At 51.1% G+C, this 19683-nt stretch overlaps 1 protein-coding gene across 4 annotated transcripts in view; it reads left to right on the forward strand.

Annotated features, from left to right (window-relative positions):
* The window catches only part of Ncapg2 (non-SMC condensin II complex subunit G2), a 68761-nt gene extending 49567 nt beyond the window's left edge, over window positions 1-19194 (forward strand). For all 4 annotated transcript variants that reach the window (XM_027923854.2, XM_071610619.1, XM_071610613.1 and 1 more), the window contains 9 exons: window positions 187-303; window positions 389-529; window positions 938-1037; window positions 4847-5034; window positions 6135-6275; window positions 8700-8803; window positions 9571-9671; window positions 11228-11327; window positions 18827-19194. In XM_027923854.2, coding sequence (XP_027779655.2) covers window positions 187-303; window positions 389-529; window positions 938-1037; window positions 4847-5034; window positions 6135-6275; window positions 8700-8803; window positions 9571-9671; window positions 11228-11327; window positions 18827-18878 — 1044 coding nt within the window. In that variant the 3' untranslated portion in view covers window positions 18879-19194. The remainder of the gene's footprint in view (window positions 1-186; window positions 304-388; window positions 530-937; window positions 1038-4846; window positions 5035-6134; window positions 6276-8699; window positions 8804-9570; window positions 9672-11227; window positions 11328-18826) is intronic.
* The last annotated feature ends 489 nt before the right edge of the window (window positions 19195-19683 follow it).

The raw sequence follows: 19683 nt of genomic DNA on the forward strand, positions 1-19683 counted from the left end.
CCTGCTGGGCCAGCTGTGTGCTTCTCGGGCCCACTCAGCTGTTCGCGTTCAGGTAGAGAGACAGCAGAGGTCAGCTTCACCAGAGCTGGGTACCTCTAGTTCCCCTGTGCATCCTGATGGTACTTGCCTTAGGACGATATGGGGACGTGGTAATCAGAATGTGGCACTGAGGTTGTGACATTGCAGGTAGATCTGGAATCACTTCTGCGGTCGCCAGGTGGGAAGCCCCCTCACTTCAGCCAAGCAGCTGCCCTGCGAGCCTTCAGTCTGCACTGCCGGCTGAGCATTCACCTGCAGGTCAAGGTGCGCGGCCCCAGCCCATTGGTGCGAGCAGCTCCCTTCAGAGGCGCTTTCTTTACCACCCACCTTGCTGTTTTGTGTTGCACAGTTCTGCTCAGAAGAGAGAGTTCATCTGTCCATCTTGGAAGACACTGGGTTTTGGCTAGAAAGCAAAGTTTTGCCTTTAATTCAAGATCAAGAGGAAGAGCATCTGAAGCTTCAGAGGGTTGTCTACCAGCAGATCATCCAGGTGAGCCATCTGGGCATGTGGCGCCATCTCCAACCGTGTGCTCTGTGCACAGCTGTGTTCCCTGCTTCATGTGTCATTGCAGACCATGGCCTGGGTCCTTGTAAGTGTGCACAGTGGCACTTAAGTATCTGGAGTTTTCCTTTGTGCAAAGTCCAGGCTGTGTGATATGAATGCAGCTTCACACAGTGCATGGGATAGGTATTTGGTTAGGTTGGTGGAATCACATCTAATATGTCTCTAGATTTCTCAAGGCAATAGAAATGAGAATGTATCCTCACAGAGATTCCTTTAGAAACATCTTTGTGTCGGACCACTTTGAGAAGTGGTCCATCACATAGGAGAAGTTCTGCCACGCCTGGTTGGTCCTCTTTAACAGCTCTGCCGGTGAACCTTATCTGTCTCTTACAGACCTACCTGACTGTTTGTAAAGACGTCGTCCTGGTTGGGCTCGGAGACCCCCAGTTCCAGATACAGCTTTTACAGCGGAGTCTTGGAATCATGCAGACAGGCACAGTATATTCCATCCTTTAAGGACTATTTACGGCAACATAGCTAGTCCCCTGCCCGTCCCTCTTGTGCTTTGTGGGCTAGGATTCTGGCTTTCAAGTGACAATAAATAAATGTGCAACCAGCTTATACCAAAAGAAGGGTTTATTGGCTGAGGCTGCCAGGACGTCCACAGGTGTTTTTGGTGCCAGACACACTGCTCCTGCTTTCTGCTTCACAGCCGGGCAGACTACCCTTCTTCTTCTTTTTTTTTTTTTTTTTAATATTTTTATTTATTTATTTATTAGTTGTAGTTGGATGCGACATCTTTATTTTACATATTTATTTTTATGAATGTGGTTCTGAGGATTGAACTCAGGGCCTCTTGCGTGCTAGGCAAGCGCTCTACTGCTGCGCCCCAACCCATCCCGACTCCCCTTCTTATTTCCTGTGCAGGGAATCTGGCAGAAGAGCCCTGGGTGGCTAGGATCTGGCTTCGTGCTGCTGGTGTGGGGTGAGCTGGGAGTTGTTGGGTAATGCCCCCCAGGACCAAGGATAGGTAGTGTAGGTAGTCCATGGCAGCTGGACACATGGCACCCTGTTTGCTGCTGCTAGGTACTCAGTTTCATGTGCTCAGTGAGGCGGTGAGAGGGCAGCCACCTGAGCCATTGAGGTCCTGGCCACCAGAGGCTTGGAGTCTGTGTCAGAGAATGGTCGGAAGCATGGTGTGTGCTTGGTGTGGTATGGGAAGCATGGTAGCGTGTGATGTGCCCTGGAGGGCCTGGGATCTGGGGTTGCTGCCCTGTCCCTCCACCTTCTGAGTGTTGTCTCTGGCTAGGAAGAGTACTCTTGTGCTGTGACCCCTAAACCCTACTCCCAGCCCCAGCCAGCCTCCAGCCCCATTGCCTCCGTGGGGTCAACTGTTGAGAGTGACTGAGACCCAGGAAGCCTCAGCATTTGAAGGCGACATTTCTGTAGGCCTGGACTTGCTGGGTGAGGCTGAGGACCCTTCCCTGTGGCAAGCTGCATTGGGCACACTGCAGCCACTTGGAGGGGAGCCCGTTGGTCATGCAGCCCCACAACAGGAGAGGGTCTCATCCTGTCTCGTTCTGCTGCTGCTGGAGTTGGTGCTGGGGTGGTCCTGGAGCGGGGACGTGGTCCAGGCCCTGGAGTTGGTTCAGAATTCCCAGAGGTAAAGCCCACACCTAAAGCAGAGCCAGTATTGTTTCTGGTCAGTGGCCTTTTTTCTTAAGCTCTATGTTCTGTACTTGAGTTCGATGATTGAACAGTCAGAATGATTGATTTTTTTAAACTTATTTATGAATAATTTTCCTCTAAGGACTACTTCTAGTGTTTATAATGTCTTCTTTTCCGAGGAGCTGAGTAGAGTCCTGGCCTCCAGCTTCATTACATGATGATGTCTTTTTCCTCAAAATAAGGTCCCGACTTGACCGTAGCTGTGAACTTTGTACCCACACATTCCAGTAACCAGCGCTCCCAGATGGGGTGCCCTGTGTAGCCATTCTCCTGCAGCTGGAGTCCTGCTTGGCAGTGCAGCCTGGTAGACCTGCAGTCCATAGTTGGCTGGACCTTTTCCTAACCTGAGAGAGTCCTAGTCAAGAAACCATTGTAATTTAAGAAGTTATTTATGTTGATGTTGATTATGGTACTCTCCACACTGACATGGACCAAAGAAGGGGTCTTCCTGGGACATAGCTGAAGCCAGCCACAGGCATCCAGGTGCCCCCACTAGCGCATGCGTGTGCCTCAGAAGCATGGCCGCTCTGCAGAGTCAGGAACCAAAGCCACAGGACTCACAGGAGAACGTCTCCTAGTGAAAAGTACCATCGCAGGTGAAAAGGAAGGTTAGGTCCGTGGGAGACTATCTTGAGTGCAGAGGTGAAGGAGGTTGGTGGAGCGGGATCTGAGGCGGGGGCCGGGGGGCTCAGGCCAGGCTGGTGCTATGGCTTGCTGCCCTCCCTGTTAGCAAGTACTTGTTGATTTACAGACCAGGGGCATCCTAAAGAGATCAGCTTCTGGGGAGAGCCCTCGGAGCCAAGACGCTCAGGTTCAGGCTGCCTAGCAGTGTGCTGAGAACTCTGTCACCTGCAGAGGCCTCAGGCCAGCACCTGCCATGTCCTTCCTTGCTGTGTATCCTGCATGTCTACAGGCGGCCAGGTGGCCTGACCAGTGCTCTTCTGTTCTAGGTTTATGAGGCACATATGCTTGAAGATAACAGGGTTCTGAATTAGAGTTTCTGGATGTTTTTGCCGGCATCACAGCGACGACCCCTACAGAGGGGGATGTCAGAGGACAGGTCCTCTGGTTTGTGGGCCTGTGGTCTGCAGAGCACAGTGCCCCTTCACCTGCCCCACTGAGGGCGTTTCCACACTAGGAGCTGTGAGGAGTGTGTCCTTGCACCTTCTTTGCATCCGAGTGCAGCTCCTTGAAGATCTCTGCTGTGGGCTTAGAGATCCACATCTGCTGCTGATCCTGGCTGAGCTGTGAACCTCAGGCCTGGAGGTGGCCCCAGATCTCCTTTCCGCAGGTGGATCCGGAGGTCTGAGGCAGAACTTCCCATGCCTCTGCTCTGTCGTGCTGCTTGCGGTGCTTGCAGGCCCGTGTCCTTGTCTCCTTGCTGGTCTCACAGGAGAAGTCTTGTTACTGGAGGTTGAGGGTCAACAGGGTGATGTCTAAGATTGCCTAGGGTTAGGACTGTTCCCTGGGCACAGAAACGCAGGTACTGCAAGGTAGAGATGGTGTCTAGAGCAGGTCATTGCAAGGGAGTGGAAAGGTAAGGGAAGGTGAGATGCACCGAATGATGAGGCTCTGGTCTTTGGGTGAGGTGGCAGGGTGGGGCTGGAGGGGACGGAAAGCCCCGGAGAGCCAGGTAGCCTGGCTTCCCAGCCCAGCACTTAGTGTAGCTGCTGCCCCTTGTGGGTCGAGTCAGGCGCCAGTGTTGTGTAGAATTGACGGCATGACTTGGGTCATTTTGCCCTTTCTGGCCTAGCACCACCAGCACAAAGTCACACAAGTATCAGCTGACCCTCAGCCGCTTGTTGGCACACATGTGGCCTTGAGAGCATGATGTGCCCATAAGCCTATGACCCCGTTATGGAAGGTGCAGTAAGACTGCTGCCTCCGGGTCAGTTGCCGTGTCAGACCCTCCTGCTCACCTCTAGCTAACTGCCTGCGCTCACAGTTCCTATGCTTCCTAATGGGGTATATTTTAAGTACGGGGTGGACTCTAGGACAGCACCTTACAACATGGCCTTGTGGCCATACAGATGAGGCCCAGCCTGCATCTGGATGGTGTGTCAGATTCACCCACAAAGCTCACAGGAGCTGGCTCTGCTTTTATAGTTCAGTGTACAAAACAAAGATGAAAATTCAGGGTTTCAAGGATGAATAGTATAATATAATCAGGTTTACACAGGAGTAAATTTTACCAAATTAATGCAGCCCAGTGAGGAGAAACCTGGAAAAGAAAGAGAATAAACATGCTACTGCCGAGTGTTAACCACAGAACCATCGCTCTGGGGTGCTTGTTGAAGCTGAATGTCGACTTCACTCTTAGCTGGGAGAAGTCACGGGGTGTGGGAGGAGCCTCACTGCCATGTTGCCCTGTGTTCACACAGCTCAGTGGCTGAGGGCACTGGGTTTCACACCTAAATCAGACAAAGCTTTTATATTTCAGTTTAGGTTAAGAATTTAGATTACTCTGATCAACATGGAGTTATATGCTCCTTTGATCTACCTTCAGATACGCATGTTAAGAGATTTCATCGGGCTTGTGTATCATGTAACTGATTCTTCTTCTTTCCTTTCCAGAGAAGGGATTTTTTTATGTCTCACTGCTTCTTGGCATTCTGAAAGAGGTGACAGGAAGTTCCTGGATTCAGAAACCAGATACAGATGAGGTCATTACAGTGTTGTGTGATACAGTCCAGAAAGTGTTTCAGAAAATGCTGGAATCTATTGCACGGAGCTTCAGGGAGCAACCAGAAGAAGGCCTCCAGGTACTGGCACCCTCGTGGTGGGCTGTGCTGTGGGTGAGGTGTTCTTGGGTCCCTGGGCTGGGCTTGTGGAGACCCAGTGGCAGGTATGTGGGCCCAGCCCTCACCCATGCATCTGCTGCAGGGCTGGGCCAGTGTCTGTGCTGCAGGGCCCACTCAGACACTCTCCACCGAGGGCTCTAGCAGGAAGCAGAACAGATCGCCCCAGCCTCCCAGCAACGGTTACTGCTAGAAATATCCAGATAGAATAGACTACCCCCACCCGACACATTTTTTTTTTATTGGGGCATTGTAGTTGTGCCTGTTGAGGGGATTAGAATAGGCTTTTGAAAAATGCTAATTTTTGATTATGTGTAGAATGAGTAGACACCTTGTCTGGAAGCAATTTGCATTAATTGAAGTGATGTGGGATTATTGAAGAAGGAACTCATACAAAACCCATATACCATATTTGTTTTACTCCTAAAGATAATGCAGTGCCGGTTCCTGGACAAGTTCGTGTTGTTATTGGAGAGCCATTCTTTTTCTATTTAACCATTCTTAAAATACTAAAGATTTCAATTTTATTCTATCCTTAGCTGATGGGTAAAACTGAAGATTGTTTGCCATATTTTTCCTATTCTAGTTTGTACTTGAATTCATTTCAAATGTTTGTGTCTTGGTGTCTGTGATCTGTTTGTGTAAAGTAATTTATGCCAAGACCTCGTGTTCCTGTCAACTCTTGACGTTGGTTGAGTGGCCTCATTCAGAACACGTTGTCTTAGGGTTTGATGTCTTATTTTAATGTCATCGATGTTTCTCCCTATGGTTCTTTCTTCTTTCCTCCTCCCTCCCTCCCTCTTTCCCTGACTACTGTTGACTCGTCTGTCTTCAAAAGTTTTTGTTTGCTCTTGGTGAGGGAATGTCAAATGGTGGTTTCCAGTGGGCTTTGGTCACATCTGAGTCAGCCACAGAAGGGAGCCCGGTGGGCTCTGACGGCAGGGAAGTAAGCTTCCTGGCGCTGGCACCATGGGAGGACGGTGGGAATCCTCATTTCAGGGTCTGCCTGTCCTAGGTAACCTTGGCTTGCAGCTCCACTGAGGACAGCCTCTGTTTCCTTGCAGCTCCTTTACTCTGTCCAGACCCCTCTTCATGCATTCATAACCACCGTGCAGTCCTGGCACCAGGACACTCCTGTCCACCGGGGCGTGCTCTCCACTCTGATTGCTGCTCCTGTGGTTGAGATGAGTCACCGTCTGCGGAAGGTAAAGTATTTGGATCCTGAAACGGTGGTGCCTCTTCTTGACTGTCCACAACGCTGCTTCTACCAGCAGCACAGTTTTGAGTTTTTCAAACACAGCCTTTATGGGCTGGCTCACCTTGAACACGTCTGCTAGTCACACCTTAGAGGTCCGAATGGGTCCATCTCTGTTAAGATTCTTTCCTAGCCAGGTGGGGTGACACATGCTTCTTAATTCCAGCGGCTCAGGAAGCTGAGGCAGGAAGATTGCAAGCTCACAGCCAGCCTCAGCAAAAAGTGAGGCCTTAAGCAACTCAGTGAGAACCTGTCTCTAAATAAAATCCAAAATAGGGCTCGGGATGTGGCTCAGTGGTCGAGTGCCCCTGAGTTCAATCCCCGGTAATAAAAATACAAAACAAAACAAAACAAAAAACATTCTTTCCTAAAGCCTGGATAGTCGGGGGTGAGCAGAATGCAGGAGGACCGGGCTGTGTTTGTGTAGAACATCTTGTGTCTCTACCTGCTGTATGATTAACCATTTTTTTTTTTTTAATTTCTAAGCATAGGAAATTTGAATTTCTGATAGGATAAATTGATAATTCATTCATTCCCACAGACTATCTTATTTTCCTCATAGTAGCTGTGGATGAATAGAGGGTGATTATCATTAATACAAAAATTATTAGCCGATTTGGTTGAAGAGCTATGTAATCAGGGTGGCAGTTGACAAAGAGACCACGAGGAGGTGGGTAGTGATGTAAGAGGACATGGGAGTTAACAGCAGGGTCTCAGCCCAGAAAGGTGGGCTCTGACGGGATTCCTACTGGGAGAGTTGGGTTTACAGACACATGTGCCACTTAACCACGAGGACACGCCGTGACCCCTGTTGGGCGACTCTTCCTGTACCACTTCCTGGAGTCTGCCTGCCAGTGGGGATGCGCTCTAGAGCTCCACCGTGCGTGTGCCAGATGGCACAGTCTGAGGGGACATTGGCATGGTGCAGTCCCTGGGTGGCTGGAAGGTCTTGTGCAGTGCGTGACTGTGAGAATATAAACTGCCTAAGGTGTTCCCTAAATTATAAGCATGAAATAGAATGAGGGCCTCCTTACAGTGGGACAGGAGGTCGTCTGCCTTAGTGACAGGAAGATGAGGCCAAGTGTGTGCCTGCTGCTGGCCGTGCTCCACTCAGCCGTCCCCCTCCCTCGGTGCTTGGGGCTTCCTTACTGGGTACACACTGGGACTAAGCTGATCATCTCACCATTTGTTCCCGCTGGTCCCATCTGCCCTGTGACTTTCTCGGATTTTTTTTCCTTGCTCTTTTTTGATGAATCAGGTGTTGCTACTCTAGTGTCTTCTCTGTTGACTTCACATTATTCTTTGTGTACTTTTGAGTGCTTTCTCTAGACGTTTCCATATGCAAGGTGCAGTCATCAGAGTCTGCCTTCCACAGCCACCCGTGCCAGGTCCCTGCTGGGGATTTAGCAGTGCTCTTACCAGTAGAACCCTTCCACCCTCCTGCTGTGGTCCTATTTGTACTTCTGTATGGGCTAGGAATCTTGACCCATAATTAACAATCTTTTGTCTAATAGTATCAGAAAAGCCCTTGCAACACAGCTCTAGGTGTAAAGCATTCTAATGATAAATAGTATCGTTACACATATCACAGTGGCTGACTTCACCATCCAGATTAATATTCGAGCCCTGCAGAGCAGTTTTGGATACAGCCTTCCCTAGAGCTGTGTGCAGGTGGTTTTCATTCACCAGGGAAGCACCTGTGTAACCTCGTGGCTGATGGTAAAGGCCTTGGTTATCGAGAGCGCTGTTGAAGGACTCTGCCCTGTGCAGGCTGTGAAGCATGCTTTTCCTTTGACTAGGCAGAGCATGCCCCGCCTGGCACAACACAGACTCACCAGGAAATGGAGCAGGCCAGGGGAGATCCTGATCTGCTCTGAAAAGGAGGGAGTTAAGACTTAGCATAAATACACAATATTCATAGCATATGACCTCAAAACAAAAGACTTTTTTTTTATACAGGGATTGAACCCATATGGGCTTAACCACTGAGCCACATCCCCAGCCCTTTTTATAAGTTTTATTTAGAGACAGGATCTTGCTAAGTTGTTTAGGGCCTTGCTAAACTGCCGAGCCTGTCTTTGAACTCATGATCCTCCTGCCTCAGCCTCCCTCTCAGTGCTGGGATTATAGGCATGTGCCACCGCATCCAGCACAAAAGACCTTTTTTCTTTTTTTCTATCTCTGTCTCACTAAGACTCCCTGGTGCACAATAATGGATTGTTCATATTTATTGTGGACATTTCGATAGTTACTGAAAGTCATTCTTTCGAGTTTCTGGAGAGCTTTCTCAGGTGTAGCGGAAAGCTCAGAGAAATGTAAAATAAGCCTTAGCCCAGCCTCAGTTTATAACCTACTGACTTGAAACTTTTTCTAGATTTCTGATTTGGAAGAGCTCACTCCACCAGAGTGCCTTTCTGACCTTCCCCCGTTTTCAAGATGCCTGATAGGAATAGTCATAAAGTCTCCGGACGTGGTCAGGTAACTGTCCTCTCTGCGGGTCTGAGGCTTGCCTGGCTGTGCCTCCTCTGACAGCTCCTGCTCTTCCCATCACTCTTACATTTGGAAAGGTGCATTTTCTTCTGCAACGAAAACTTTCCATGGATTTCCCCCCCATTTCAGTGATAAAAAATGTTTACAAGAAACTTACATAAAGAAAACCCCTGTTCTCCTGTACAGCGTGTTCAGCTCCATTGTCTTGTCATGCGAGCATAAGTAGCATTTAGTTGAGGAGGAAACATGAGGTCGTCTAGTGCAGCTCCCTGCACACGTGCTTTCAGACGCCTTACCGGGTTAAACGTCAGGGCAGCTTTTGTCCATGCGTAGCTGTCACCCTTTTCCCCGGCCCATGTGGGGAATCCACGGCTGAAATCTCGGGGTCTGGGTGGCACAGAGCACTGGCGGTGCAGAGGGAATGGTTCTATAGACGGCAGACACCTCAGGCCCTCATGGCAGGTGCGTGCCCTGAATGCTGAAAAACCCAGAGCACCTTTTTCGGCAGCTCTGAGTCATGTGGTGGCGGGTGTAGGCTCTCTTAACCCGCCAGTGCTGTGCTCTCTCCAGCAAGGACACCTGCTTTCAGTGCCTGACCTGCATGTCATGGTGCACTCAGTACAGTGTATGGGAAGAGTTCAGCTAGTTTCCCACCTTGCAAACGGTGGTGTGGTTATTGATGAACCTCCTGTTTATTGTTCTGGTAGTTATCAGCACGTCCTGTGGAGTAAGCGAGATGCTTGTTAATTTTACAGGTCATTTCTGGATGAGTTGAAGGCGTGTGTGATTTCTGGAGACATTGAAGGCATTGTGTGCCTCACAGCTGTTCTGCATCTTATTTTGGTGATCAACAAAGGTGGGTTACCTTTTCTCTCCTCCATCGGGAACGCTGCTGGGTATGCCTGAGCCATTGGCAGGTATGCTTGGGCGCTCTGCTGCTTGCCTGCTCCCCATCAGGCGGGCCTGACCTCGTAGCCAGCCTGCCTGCCTGTGCAGGAGCTTGTGGTCCCTTGTGCACTGCAGTTCCTGTCCACCTTCCACCGTGCACACTGGGTGCCTTCCAGCCTTCCTTTCTGCCTTAGAATTGAATTTCTGTTGATGTGCTGGCTGCGCATGGTGGCACGGGCTTGTGGTCTCAGCTGCTTGTGGGGCTGACACAGGATGATTACTCAATACTAAGAGTTTGAGTAAGAGTATATAGGCAATATAGCAAGACTGCCCGCCTCCCAATCTGCTCCCCCAAAAAGTGAAAAATGTAATTTGTTAATGATGTTCATGTCGGTACTCTGCCTCTTTCATATCCCAACAAGTAGAAACAGCTGTGGAAGAGTGATTGGCAACAGTCACAGCACCATCACTGGGGTGGCCTATCTTTCAGCGTCTCAGCTGTTGGCAGGGCTTTTTAAATTTAGTTTGCTGTAGGTGGAGAAGTCTTCTGTTGAAACAGGCTGTCCCCAAGAGACTGAATGTGATGTGTGTCTATAGATTCATAATACAGGTGGACTACCTTTATCCCAAATGCCGAGTACCAGCAGTCTTTCGGATTTGGAAGTTTTCCAGATTGTTAAATATTTGCATAGACTATCCTGGGTGAGGATCTCTAATCTGAAAAAAGTCAAATTTCAAAATGGTTCAAAATCTGAAACTTTTAGAAGACTATCATAGAAGAGTCAAAAAGTTTTAGATTTAAGGGTCTTTCAGATTATAGACTTCCAGATTAGGGAAGCTCCATATGTACTTTTTTTTTTTTTTTTTTAAGAGAGAGAATTTTTTTTATTTACTTTTTTATTTTATTTATTTATTTATTTTGTAGATGGACACAACACAATGCCTTTATTTTTTTATGTGGTGCTGAGAATCGAACCTGGGTCCCGCCCGTGCTAAGCGAGCTCTCTACTGCTGAGCCACAATCCCAGCCCAATATGTACTGTTTTTTAACTTTGTTGGACTTGATTAGGCACAGAAAAGACTTGTCTAAGAGGAACCTCCCCCCACCCTCCGCCCCGAGTTAAAATGCACAACACCAGGGAGGTGCCACATTGAAGGTCCATGAGCTTCTCTAAGGGACTCCTGAGTTTAAATGCACAGCATGAGGGGCAGCGCCCACAAGGAGCTGTGAGGATGGAGCCTGGGGTGCTGAGTGTCCACCATGCTTAAACCGGGGGAGAGCTCTGAAATATGCCCATTGCCCCTTCTGTTTGGTATGTGGCAGAGAGCTTCTTTAAGGCTGTGGGATCAGAGCCCCGGGACTCCGCCCACAGCCGAGCTTCCACGAATACACGCTGGACCTTAACAGCATCCCTGGGTGGGTCGGCTGGAAGGGCACATGGGAGTGGCTGCATGTGCAGAGCATTCTGTGCCTCTGTGGTGACACTGCGTTCCCTCCCCTCTCCCACTATGTTCTTGTCACAGGTAAACACAGAAGTTCCAAAGTAAAGGAGACTGCAGCCACTGTGCACAGAAAGCTGAAGGCCTTCATGGAGATCACCCTGGAAGAGGACAGCCTAGAGAGGTGAGTGGGCGCCATGCTCAAGATCAGCAGCTCAGAAGCTGTGGAGGAAGAGGGAGGCACTTCTGTGTGCCTCAGGGAAGAATGGCCACTTGGCACTTTCTGCTCTGGAAAGAGAAGGGCGTTAGCTCAGAAGCTCTCCAGGTAGACGTGGCTTTTGCTGGCTCGCCACACTTTGCAGCGGGGCATTTCCTGAGCACAGTGCCTCTTCCCGCGATCGCCATGCTGGGTGGCACGGCCCCTCCTGAGCCTCTGAGGAGCTGCTCCCCTCCTCTCTGGGAGGACAGTGTTGCTTGCTCTTCCTGAGGCTCTGAAGCAGGTTGTCCTTGCTTTACACGTACCAGGGTGAAAAACTCCACTCCAGGTCGGCTGCTCCCTTTGGAGAAAGGCTTTCAAAAACGCTGAATTTATAAGTGGACGTCCAAAGTAGCTTTCATGACTTGTTTCATAGTCACAATCACCTGGATGCTCACTTTCTAGAAATTGGCCTTACAAATACGTTTGAGAACTGAGTTGCCTGGAGGTCATGGGATCCATTTCTGTCCCATGGACCCTGGTTTTAATCACTGTCAGTGAAATGAGACCCTGTTGGCTCAACTGGGAATTCTCAGAATGTAGTAGCAAGGCCTGATTTCTTTGAAACTCACTTCAGATTTTAAGAAATTTTTTTGCTTTTCTCAATTGTTAAAGGCTTAGACAGTCGGCAGTTTTAGATGGTATTTATGTGACATTCTACTCTGAACACACATCACAAGCTAACACCATGATATTCAGGTGTGTGGGTGATGCTGCGTGCAGTCAGTCCAGTGAAGCCACGCAGACTGCCACATGCCAGGAGCAAGGTGGCTTTGGGTCACTCGCTCATGGCAGCATGCTGTGAGCCACACAGCCTCACTTTGTTGGGTCTCCTTCCGTCCCCAGGACTGTCCTGTCCCCAGAGCCTCACCTCTGTTGTCTACAGCCTAGAGTCCCTTTTCCACCCCAGTGAAAAGAAGCCCCACTGCACTGAGAGCAGAGGAAGGGAGGAGATGGGTACTTCAGGAACAAAGGGGAGAGGTGATGCCCTCAGTATCCTCAGGGACGGTTCCAGGACTCAGGGGGAGAAACTGCTGGGTCATCCGTGCCTCTCCTGCTGCCCCTGTGATCATCTCTAGGTCACTAATACCCCGTGCCATGTCAACACGGTGTGAATCGTTGATACACTGCATGGTTTAGGGAATAACAACAAGGAAAAAAGTGTGCACATGTTCAGTGAAGACCAGTGTTTTAAAAATATTTTCAATCTGTGATTGCTTGTGTGTATGCATGTGCAGCCCACAGACACAGAGGGCTGGCTATTAGTAAATCTGCTAATAACAATTCTTGCAATGTTAGAATCAATGGGTTTTATTCCAAGACTTAATCTTGTAGGGCTGGGATATTGCTCTGTGGCAGAGGCCCTGGATTTGATTCCCAACAACACCAGAAAATTTTGAACGAAGTTGAGGTCCATAGCAAGATGCAAGAGAAAGTGCTGTGGTTTTCCATATGCCCATGCCCCCAACATAATGCACCTTCCCACTGTTGGCATCCCATACCTGGGGCACACTTGTCAGACACATCACTATCACCCGAGCTCCGTGGTGCACATTAGAGCTGGCTCTTGGTTTTGAACCTTCTGAAGTTTGAACCAACGTAAGAGGACCTATACCCTTCCCTGCAGTACTGCACAGAGAGTGGTTCCCCTGCTCTGAATTCCTGTATGTGCCACCTGTTGATCCTCCCTCCTTCTGAATCTGCAGAGTTTATACCTAGATGTGTCAGAGGACAGCAGCATCTTGGGAGTGGTTCCACCGCTACGAGGCTCAGCAGTCCCTCCCTAGGCTGTGTGCCAGCTGGAGAGCCAGGAAGTCAGTCGTGTGGCTCAGGCCCAGTCCACAGGACTGAGAGCTAGGGGGGTAACCGTGTCACTGCCAAGGCCAGAGAATCTGGGGGAGCTTGAAGACTATGGAACCCAGAGTGCTGACATCGAAGGTCGAGAGAAAGGAGTCAGCCCCAGAGGAAAGAGCACATGTGTCCATCTGTTCATTAGGCACATGGTTCTTACTTCTGGACACACCAGTTTAGGAGCTGCTGTCCTCTGGACACACTCTTCCAGTCACACCCAGAAAGGGCTCCTCGCCAGTCCTCTGGGTACCCTTAGCCCCATCACGTGGACAGGGGGCTGTCCTCCACGCCTGCTGAGACAGCTGGGCTACTTCTAGGTGTGGGAATCACAAACACAGCTGTACGCAGGTTTTGTGTGGCTGTAAGTTTTTTACTCCTGTGGGTACAAACCAAGGGAGACTGTTGCTGGGTCACAGAGTGTGGTCAGTTCCATAAGCAGTGGTTCACGTGTCCTCCAGCATGACTGTCGCTTTGCATCTCCTCCACCATGGAAGACAGTTCCTGCCGCTCCATGTCCTTGCTGGCATTTGGTGTGGCCAGCACTCCAGATTGGGGACATTGTATTAGGTGTGAAGTGGTATCTTGTTTTCATGTGTATTTCCCTGAACTCATGGTGTGGAACTTCTTTTCATTCAGTTATTTGCCCTCTGAATCACTTCTCTGATAAAGTGTCTGTTGGGATCTTTAGCCCATTTTGAAATCAGCTTTTTCAATGCTGTGACCAAAAGACCTGACAATTAGAGGGGGAGGGTTTTTTCTGGGGGCTCACAGCTTCAGAGGTCTCAGTCCATAGGCAGCTGGCTGCCTTCCTGGGGCTGAGAGGAGTGATGGTATGAGTGGGCTGTGAGTCTGACCTCGTCGGTCATCAGTCCCCTGACAGGGATCGATCGGGTGGTGACTGGACAGGCGGGGGGTGCTGGAGGAGGTGGTCTGTGCCTTTGGTATTTGTTGTGTGTTGGTTGGGCGCAGCTCCCCCTCTGCTTCCTCCGGCTTCTTTCCTCCAGCACACCCACCATGCTGTGCTGCCTCAGCTCAGCCCTAGAAAGGGGGTGGCTCTCTGAACTGAGACCTCTGAAGTGAGCGCTTCCTCCTCTGGCTGTGCTCATCAGGTGAAGTTCTGAGCTGTGCTTCTCAGTACAGGAGGCATTTTCCCTGTCTTTCGGGATTTTCTCTGGCTTTTTGGACGTTGAACATGGTTTGCCCCCATGTGATGTTAAGTGCTTGTCCTGTGCAGTGGCCTCTGGCTCCCTGGGCTGCGCCTCATGTCTGACGCTGATGTGGGAACTCTGGGTTGTCATTGCTTCACGCTGTCCTTTCCATCTGCTTCTCCTTTTGGAGCTCCTGTTGGGCATGTGTCGGGCCTTCACTGCTTGTCCCATGCTTTCAGATGTTTTGCTGGCTTTCTGCTTTTTTCTTTTCAGTATGTGTCCTCTTTACTCCTCAGTTTTCATGGTTTCTATGGACAGTGTGATGAACACACACCGTCATGCTGTGGTGATGCCATCAACACACCCCCAACGTGTCTGTCTTTCCACAATGTCGGGATTCACTGGGAACCATCACGTCACAGGCTGCCCCACCTAGCAGTGGCAGGTCACCGAATGCTTGGCTGACGGTCACAGCCTTCACTTCTAACATCTCTAACTCTCAAGTCACAAAGGAGACTTCACACGATGGCATATATAGACTAAGAAAGAGAAGAAAAGATGGCAGGATGCTGAGCCAGGAGCACAGGCAGAGGCTTGAAGGCAGAGTCCCAGAGCCACTGTGGGTGGTCAGGTGAGGGTCTTAGCCAAGCACTTCTGCAGAGTCGTCAAGGCAGAGGGTCCCCATGGAAGGCAGTGTTAGCTTGAGTGGGCCATGCATAACCTCCAAGGGCAGGAAAAACTGCTCTCTGCTGAAGCCCAGTGGGACCGGACATGGGAGATTCATGCCTGTGGCCATTTTCCTGGGCAAGACTCATGACTAGTCCCAGGTGACAGGGTCAGGGTGCCACTGTGGACAGTCTTGCAGGCTTTTCCTTTTATGGGCCTAAGGTAAGGCAGCTGCATCTGGTGAGGTTGGGTTGGCTAGGTCCCGTGTCTGTGGTTCCTGATAGGATGTGGGTCGGCCACATGTCCAGGTACTCGGGATTAGTTTGATAAGTTAGCACATGAAAGTTATTTATTAAGTTATGCCTTATGGTGGTGCTGGGCAGGTGTTGTTTGTTTACTGTACAAACCAGGTATGGAGTCATTACACTTGGCTCTGGTACTCAAAATGGAGTAGTTCAAGGCAAACAACAGCTTTAAAAAATGGGATCACTCAGGGCAGATGCCGTCTGAGAACTGCTGTTCTGTGAATCATGGGATCACTAAGGGTCAGGCGCAGCTGAGAGCCTCTGTTCTACACACCATGGAGTCACCCAGGGCGGGTGCAGCCTGAGCACACTGCCTGTGGGGTGATTTAACAGCAGCACCTTCTGCCCTCTGCAGAGTGCTCTGATTCTGAGCATGAACTCTCGAAGATGATGACCTTATTTTGAGATGGCTGGAGCTTTTGTGCATCAGAAAACACGTGCAGCATCAAAAGTGTGTATCAGACACACAACTCACCAGGGCGACCACAATGACAGCTCTAGGAGTATTAACTCATCTTTATTTTAAAATGCCATTAGTGAGGACACCGTTTTTGGGTGTCAAATGTTTTTACTGCTGAGGGGAAGTGGACTGGGCTCCTGCTGCAAAGCCTCACTGCCCCTTCACCAGTGTCTCCTAACTCCTGCCCTGAGCAGGGCCTGAGGAGCTAGAAGCTCTGAGAGCAGAGCTGGCTGTGGAAAGCCTGTGTGCTGCCCATGTGGTGCCGTGCGCTGTTCCCCGCCAAGCCTCGCACTCTGGGCAGTCCTCTCAGTGGTAGCGGGGAGCCAGTGCTCTGCATTGCTGGGTCCCACCCCTGTGCCAGCAGCAACCCAGCAGAGCCAGCGCTGAAGAAAATCAGTCTGAAAAATGGTTGAAGCAAAGCATTCATCCATCGGGAGGAAGCAGTTGAGATGTCACATTCAGAGTGTGTTTCTGAATGACCTGGTTTAGTGTTGGACCTGAGAACCTTGGCCAGCTACCATCTCCAAGGCTCCAGGAACCCTTGTTCCCGGGGGTGTCTATACAGTGGGCCTCGATTCAGAAGTGAGCAATCAGCTTTCCCCCCAGCGGGGTTGGTGTTGGTTGGCTGGTTGGGGTGCTAAATAAAAACGGCTTCTTACTGTGCCTCCACTGCCTCGCCCAGCGCAGAGCTAAGTTGGATGCGTCTCCTCAGGGGGAAGAACTTGTGTGTGCAAGGAGCTATTTTAACCATCACTAGTGTGAAGACAACACCTTTTACTTTGAGGTTACCGACGTGTGAGCCTTTCTGAAGGTTGGGTTACCTCCCAAGTCTTCCCACTGAGGACATGCGCTGTGGTCGCGCTGCTGGCACAGCGGGTGCCACGTTGGTCTGCACTGCGGGCGGTGAGGGTGGCCTGGGGTGCAGTGGCTGAGCAGGGCTGGAGGAGAGCGGCCGTCATGCTTTCTGGTCTCAGCACTCCTCCACGTGCTCATGGGCAGGGCGTTTCTGTGGCTTCCTTAGAGCACACCCCTGTCGCTTACACACAAGCCCCTCTTGAGGGATGGTGATGTCCTTCATCCTGCTCTTTGCTCAGTGCATGGGTCCTTGGTGACCACAGGGTGCTGCCTTGGCCACTTCACAGATGCTGAGCCTGGGTCCTGCACTTCACAGGCTCAGAGCCCAGGGAACTCACCCCCCGGTTCTCACATCTTATGCACAAGGAGATCCACAGCCGACCAGGCTTGGTGGCCTAAGGTTCTGCTGCTGTCCCTTTAGCTGTAAAGCCCCAAGTTCTCTTCCTCTTGTTCCGCAGTTGTCATTGCTTCTTGGGTCCTCACCGTGCACTGACCCAGCCCTCAAGCAGCAGCAGAGCAAAGGGGTGGCCTGCTGTGGGGCTCCCAGCATCCGCCTGGCATCCAGTTTGGTCCCAGGACCCTGTCCACTGAGCCCTGCCCATCCTGAGTGGCCCGGGAGTGTGCCAGCCTTGTGGCTGGCGTGGGTGTGGGCCAGTGGAGCAGTGCTGAGGTGCGTAGGCAGTCTGCCAAGACGGCCTCGTGTCTTTCTCTTCAGGGTTCACGCGCTCGTGCTCCCTGAGGAGACGGCAGTGTTTTAAGGGTTGGGGTCTAGATGCTGGTGGCTGTGACTCTGCCCCTTCTCCTGTCTCAGCTCCAGCTCCGGATTGGCAGGAGGGGCAGAGCTGAGCACTGTTCTCCCCAGGCCCAGGGCTTGGCGGGAGACCTGGAGGAAGCAAGACCGCCTAGGGCAGCGGTTGGTCCTGTGAGGTGCCCCCAGCCCTGTGTGTGTGGCATCCTTGGGCCCCGTGCTCATCGTTTCTGGCCCCACTTGGGGCACCTCATTTGGTGGTGGGCCAGCCAAAGGCCCCCAGCAGCCCCAGGAGCTCAGCCAGAGCTGCTGCCACATCATACTGCAGAGGCCCTCTCCATGAGGTCCAGGCCAGTTGTCTCGGTGCTGCCTGGCACACAAGACCCAGTGCCGGGGGAGGGGGTCTTGAGGGACAGAGGACCTGGACAAGTCTGTTTTCTTCCCTTAAATCTGTGTGGGTCCGTATAGAAAGCACATGTACCTCTGAGTGACTGGACAGACTTACTGAGCTCCCGGCAGACTCTGCAGAGAGCTCTCTGGATCTGTCTTGAGGTGCGGGTGCAGGTGTGTGCACAGCGGCCTTGTGCTGACTGCAAGGTGGTGTGACCTGGGTGCGCTGACTGAGCCCAGCACTTCAGAGTAGAGCTCGCCTGGCTTGTAGCACGACCTCGAGAACATTCAAAGTAGCCGTTGTGCTTCACCTGGTCAGATGGCTGGACAGTCTGCAAGGCTGCATCAGGCAGAAGGGCATCATCTCAGCGGTGGGCACAAGATCAAGAAACAGCGTCTGCAGACTCAGGAGGTTCAGTGTAGCTGCTCTGCCCAGTGGAGCTGTCCAGGAGATACCAGCTGGGGAAGCCCTAGGGCTGAGCCTCCTGCTTGCAGGGGTGCGCTCAGTTGTAGGAGCAGAGGCAAGGTGCCAGCCTCAGGCAGGAGTCTTGATGGGAACAGGCCCTTAGGAGTGGGAGCAGAGCCTGGAAGGAAGCGCAGTGAGTTCTCGCCCCCTGGCTGGACAGGCAGGGCCAGGTGCCCAGAGGCCTCGAGGCATCAGAGCTGGCTGGGACTGTCCCGCTGCAGAGCAGGGCCGGAGCCTCCTCTGTGCAGCAGGGGAGAATGGGCCAGAACGACCTCGTGTGCTTCTCCCTGTGCCGTGGATCTGAGGTGCGGCTGAGCGGAGGTCCTGAGGAAGCTTCTGAGGGCCTACCTGAGTGGGTGCACACAGGCACCGTTGCCAGGGCTCGCTGTGTGGGGCTGCCCAGGCGGGACTCCCGACCTGCACTGGCGATGGCCCTGCTGCACCCTCAGGTGCGCCCTGGTTGTGTTCCTTTGGAAACGTACATTTGGATAATCTGGCCTTTTTTTTTTCTGTAGCTGAGTCAGTCTTTGTGTTTCAGATTTCTCTACGAATCGTCAATGAGGACCTTGGGGGAGCTTCTTAACTCATGACCAGGCCACCACCTCTTTGGACATGTCCAGTGGGGAGAAGGGCTCAGAAAGTGAAACAGTGCGTGTGCATTTCCCCAAGTTTCTAACATTGATGATGGGGATTGGGGGGTGAGCCGAGACCTCAGAAGTCCTCAAGGTTTGCCCAGGACCTACACAAAGGGTATGTTTAATACAAAGGACTCAGGTGTTCATGGTGCCAAAGTTCATGGTGCAAAGGGGAAAAGGACACTTCCCAGCAAACCTGGTTGTTTTAAAAATGATTTTTTTATATATAATATAGCTTGTAAACCATGAGTAATAAAGCACTCACCACATATTTTTGTCTTTTGTTTGGAGACATTAGTTGTTGAGAGCCACAGCCGAGTCGGAATGGCGCCTGGCATTTTACCAGAAGGAGTGGTTGAGAGGTGATGCCAGCAAGCCATTAAGATGATGATAATTAAGTTAAGCTGTGTATACTTATTAAGATAATGACTGATTGCTGTAACTGGATGATGCTGGATTGGGGCAAGCTGTGTATTCAGTTGTATATGGGCCCTTTGAATTCCCATTGAGTTCTCTAGGAGTTCCGGAGATCCCCATTGAGTTCTTACAGAGCCTGGTGGAGGGGGAGGGAGTTGGTGTGTGGTGTTCCTGGAAGGGCCATGTGGGTGGCGTGCGGGGGAGTTTGGGCAATAAAGGAGATCCTGTTTGAACCTACAAGTGCCTCGTGACGCCTTGGTTATTTTGTGCCCAGCCAGACTGCAGCATTTGGTGGACGCCTGAGGCTTGTGGGTAAGTGAAATTGCTCGCCCCTGAGGGCAGG

This window comes from Marmota flaviventris, chromosome 1 (genome assembly GCF_047511675.1).
Source record: "Marmota flaviventris isolate mMarFla1 chromosome 1, mMarFla1.hap1, whole genome shotgun sequence".
NCBI classification, from domain to species: Eukaryota; Metazoa; Chordata; class Mammalia; order Rodentia; family Sciuridae; genus Marmota; species Marmota flaviventris.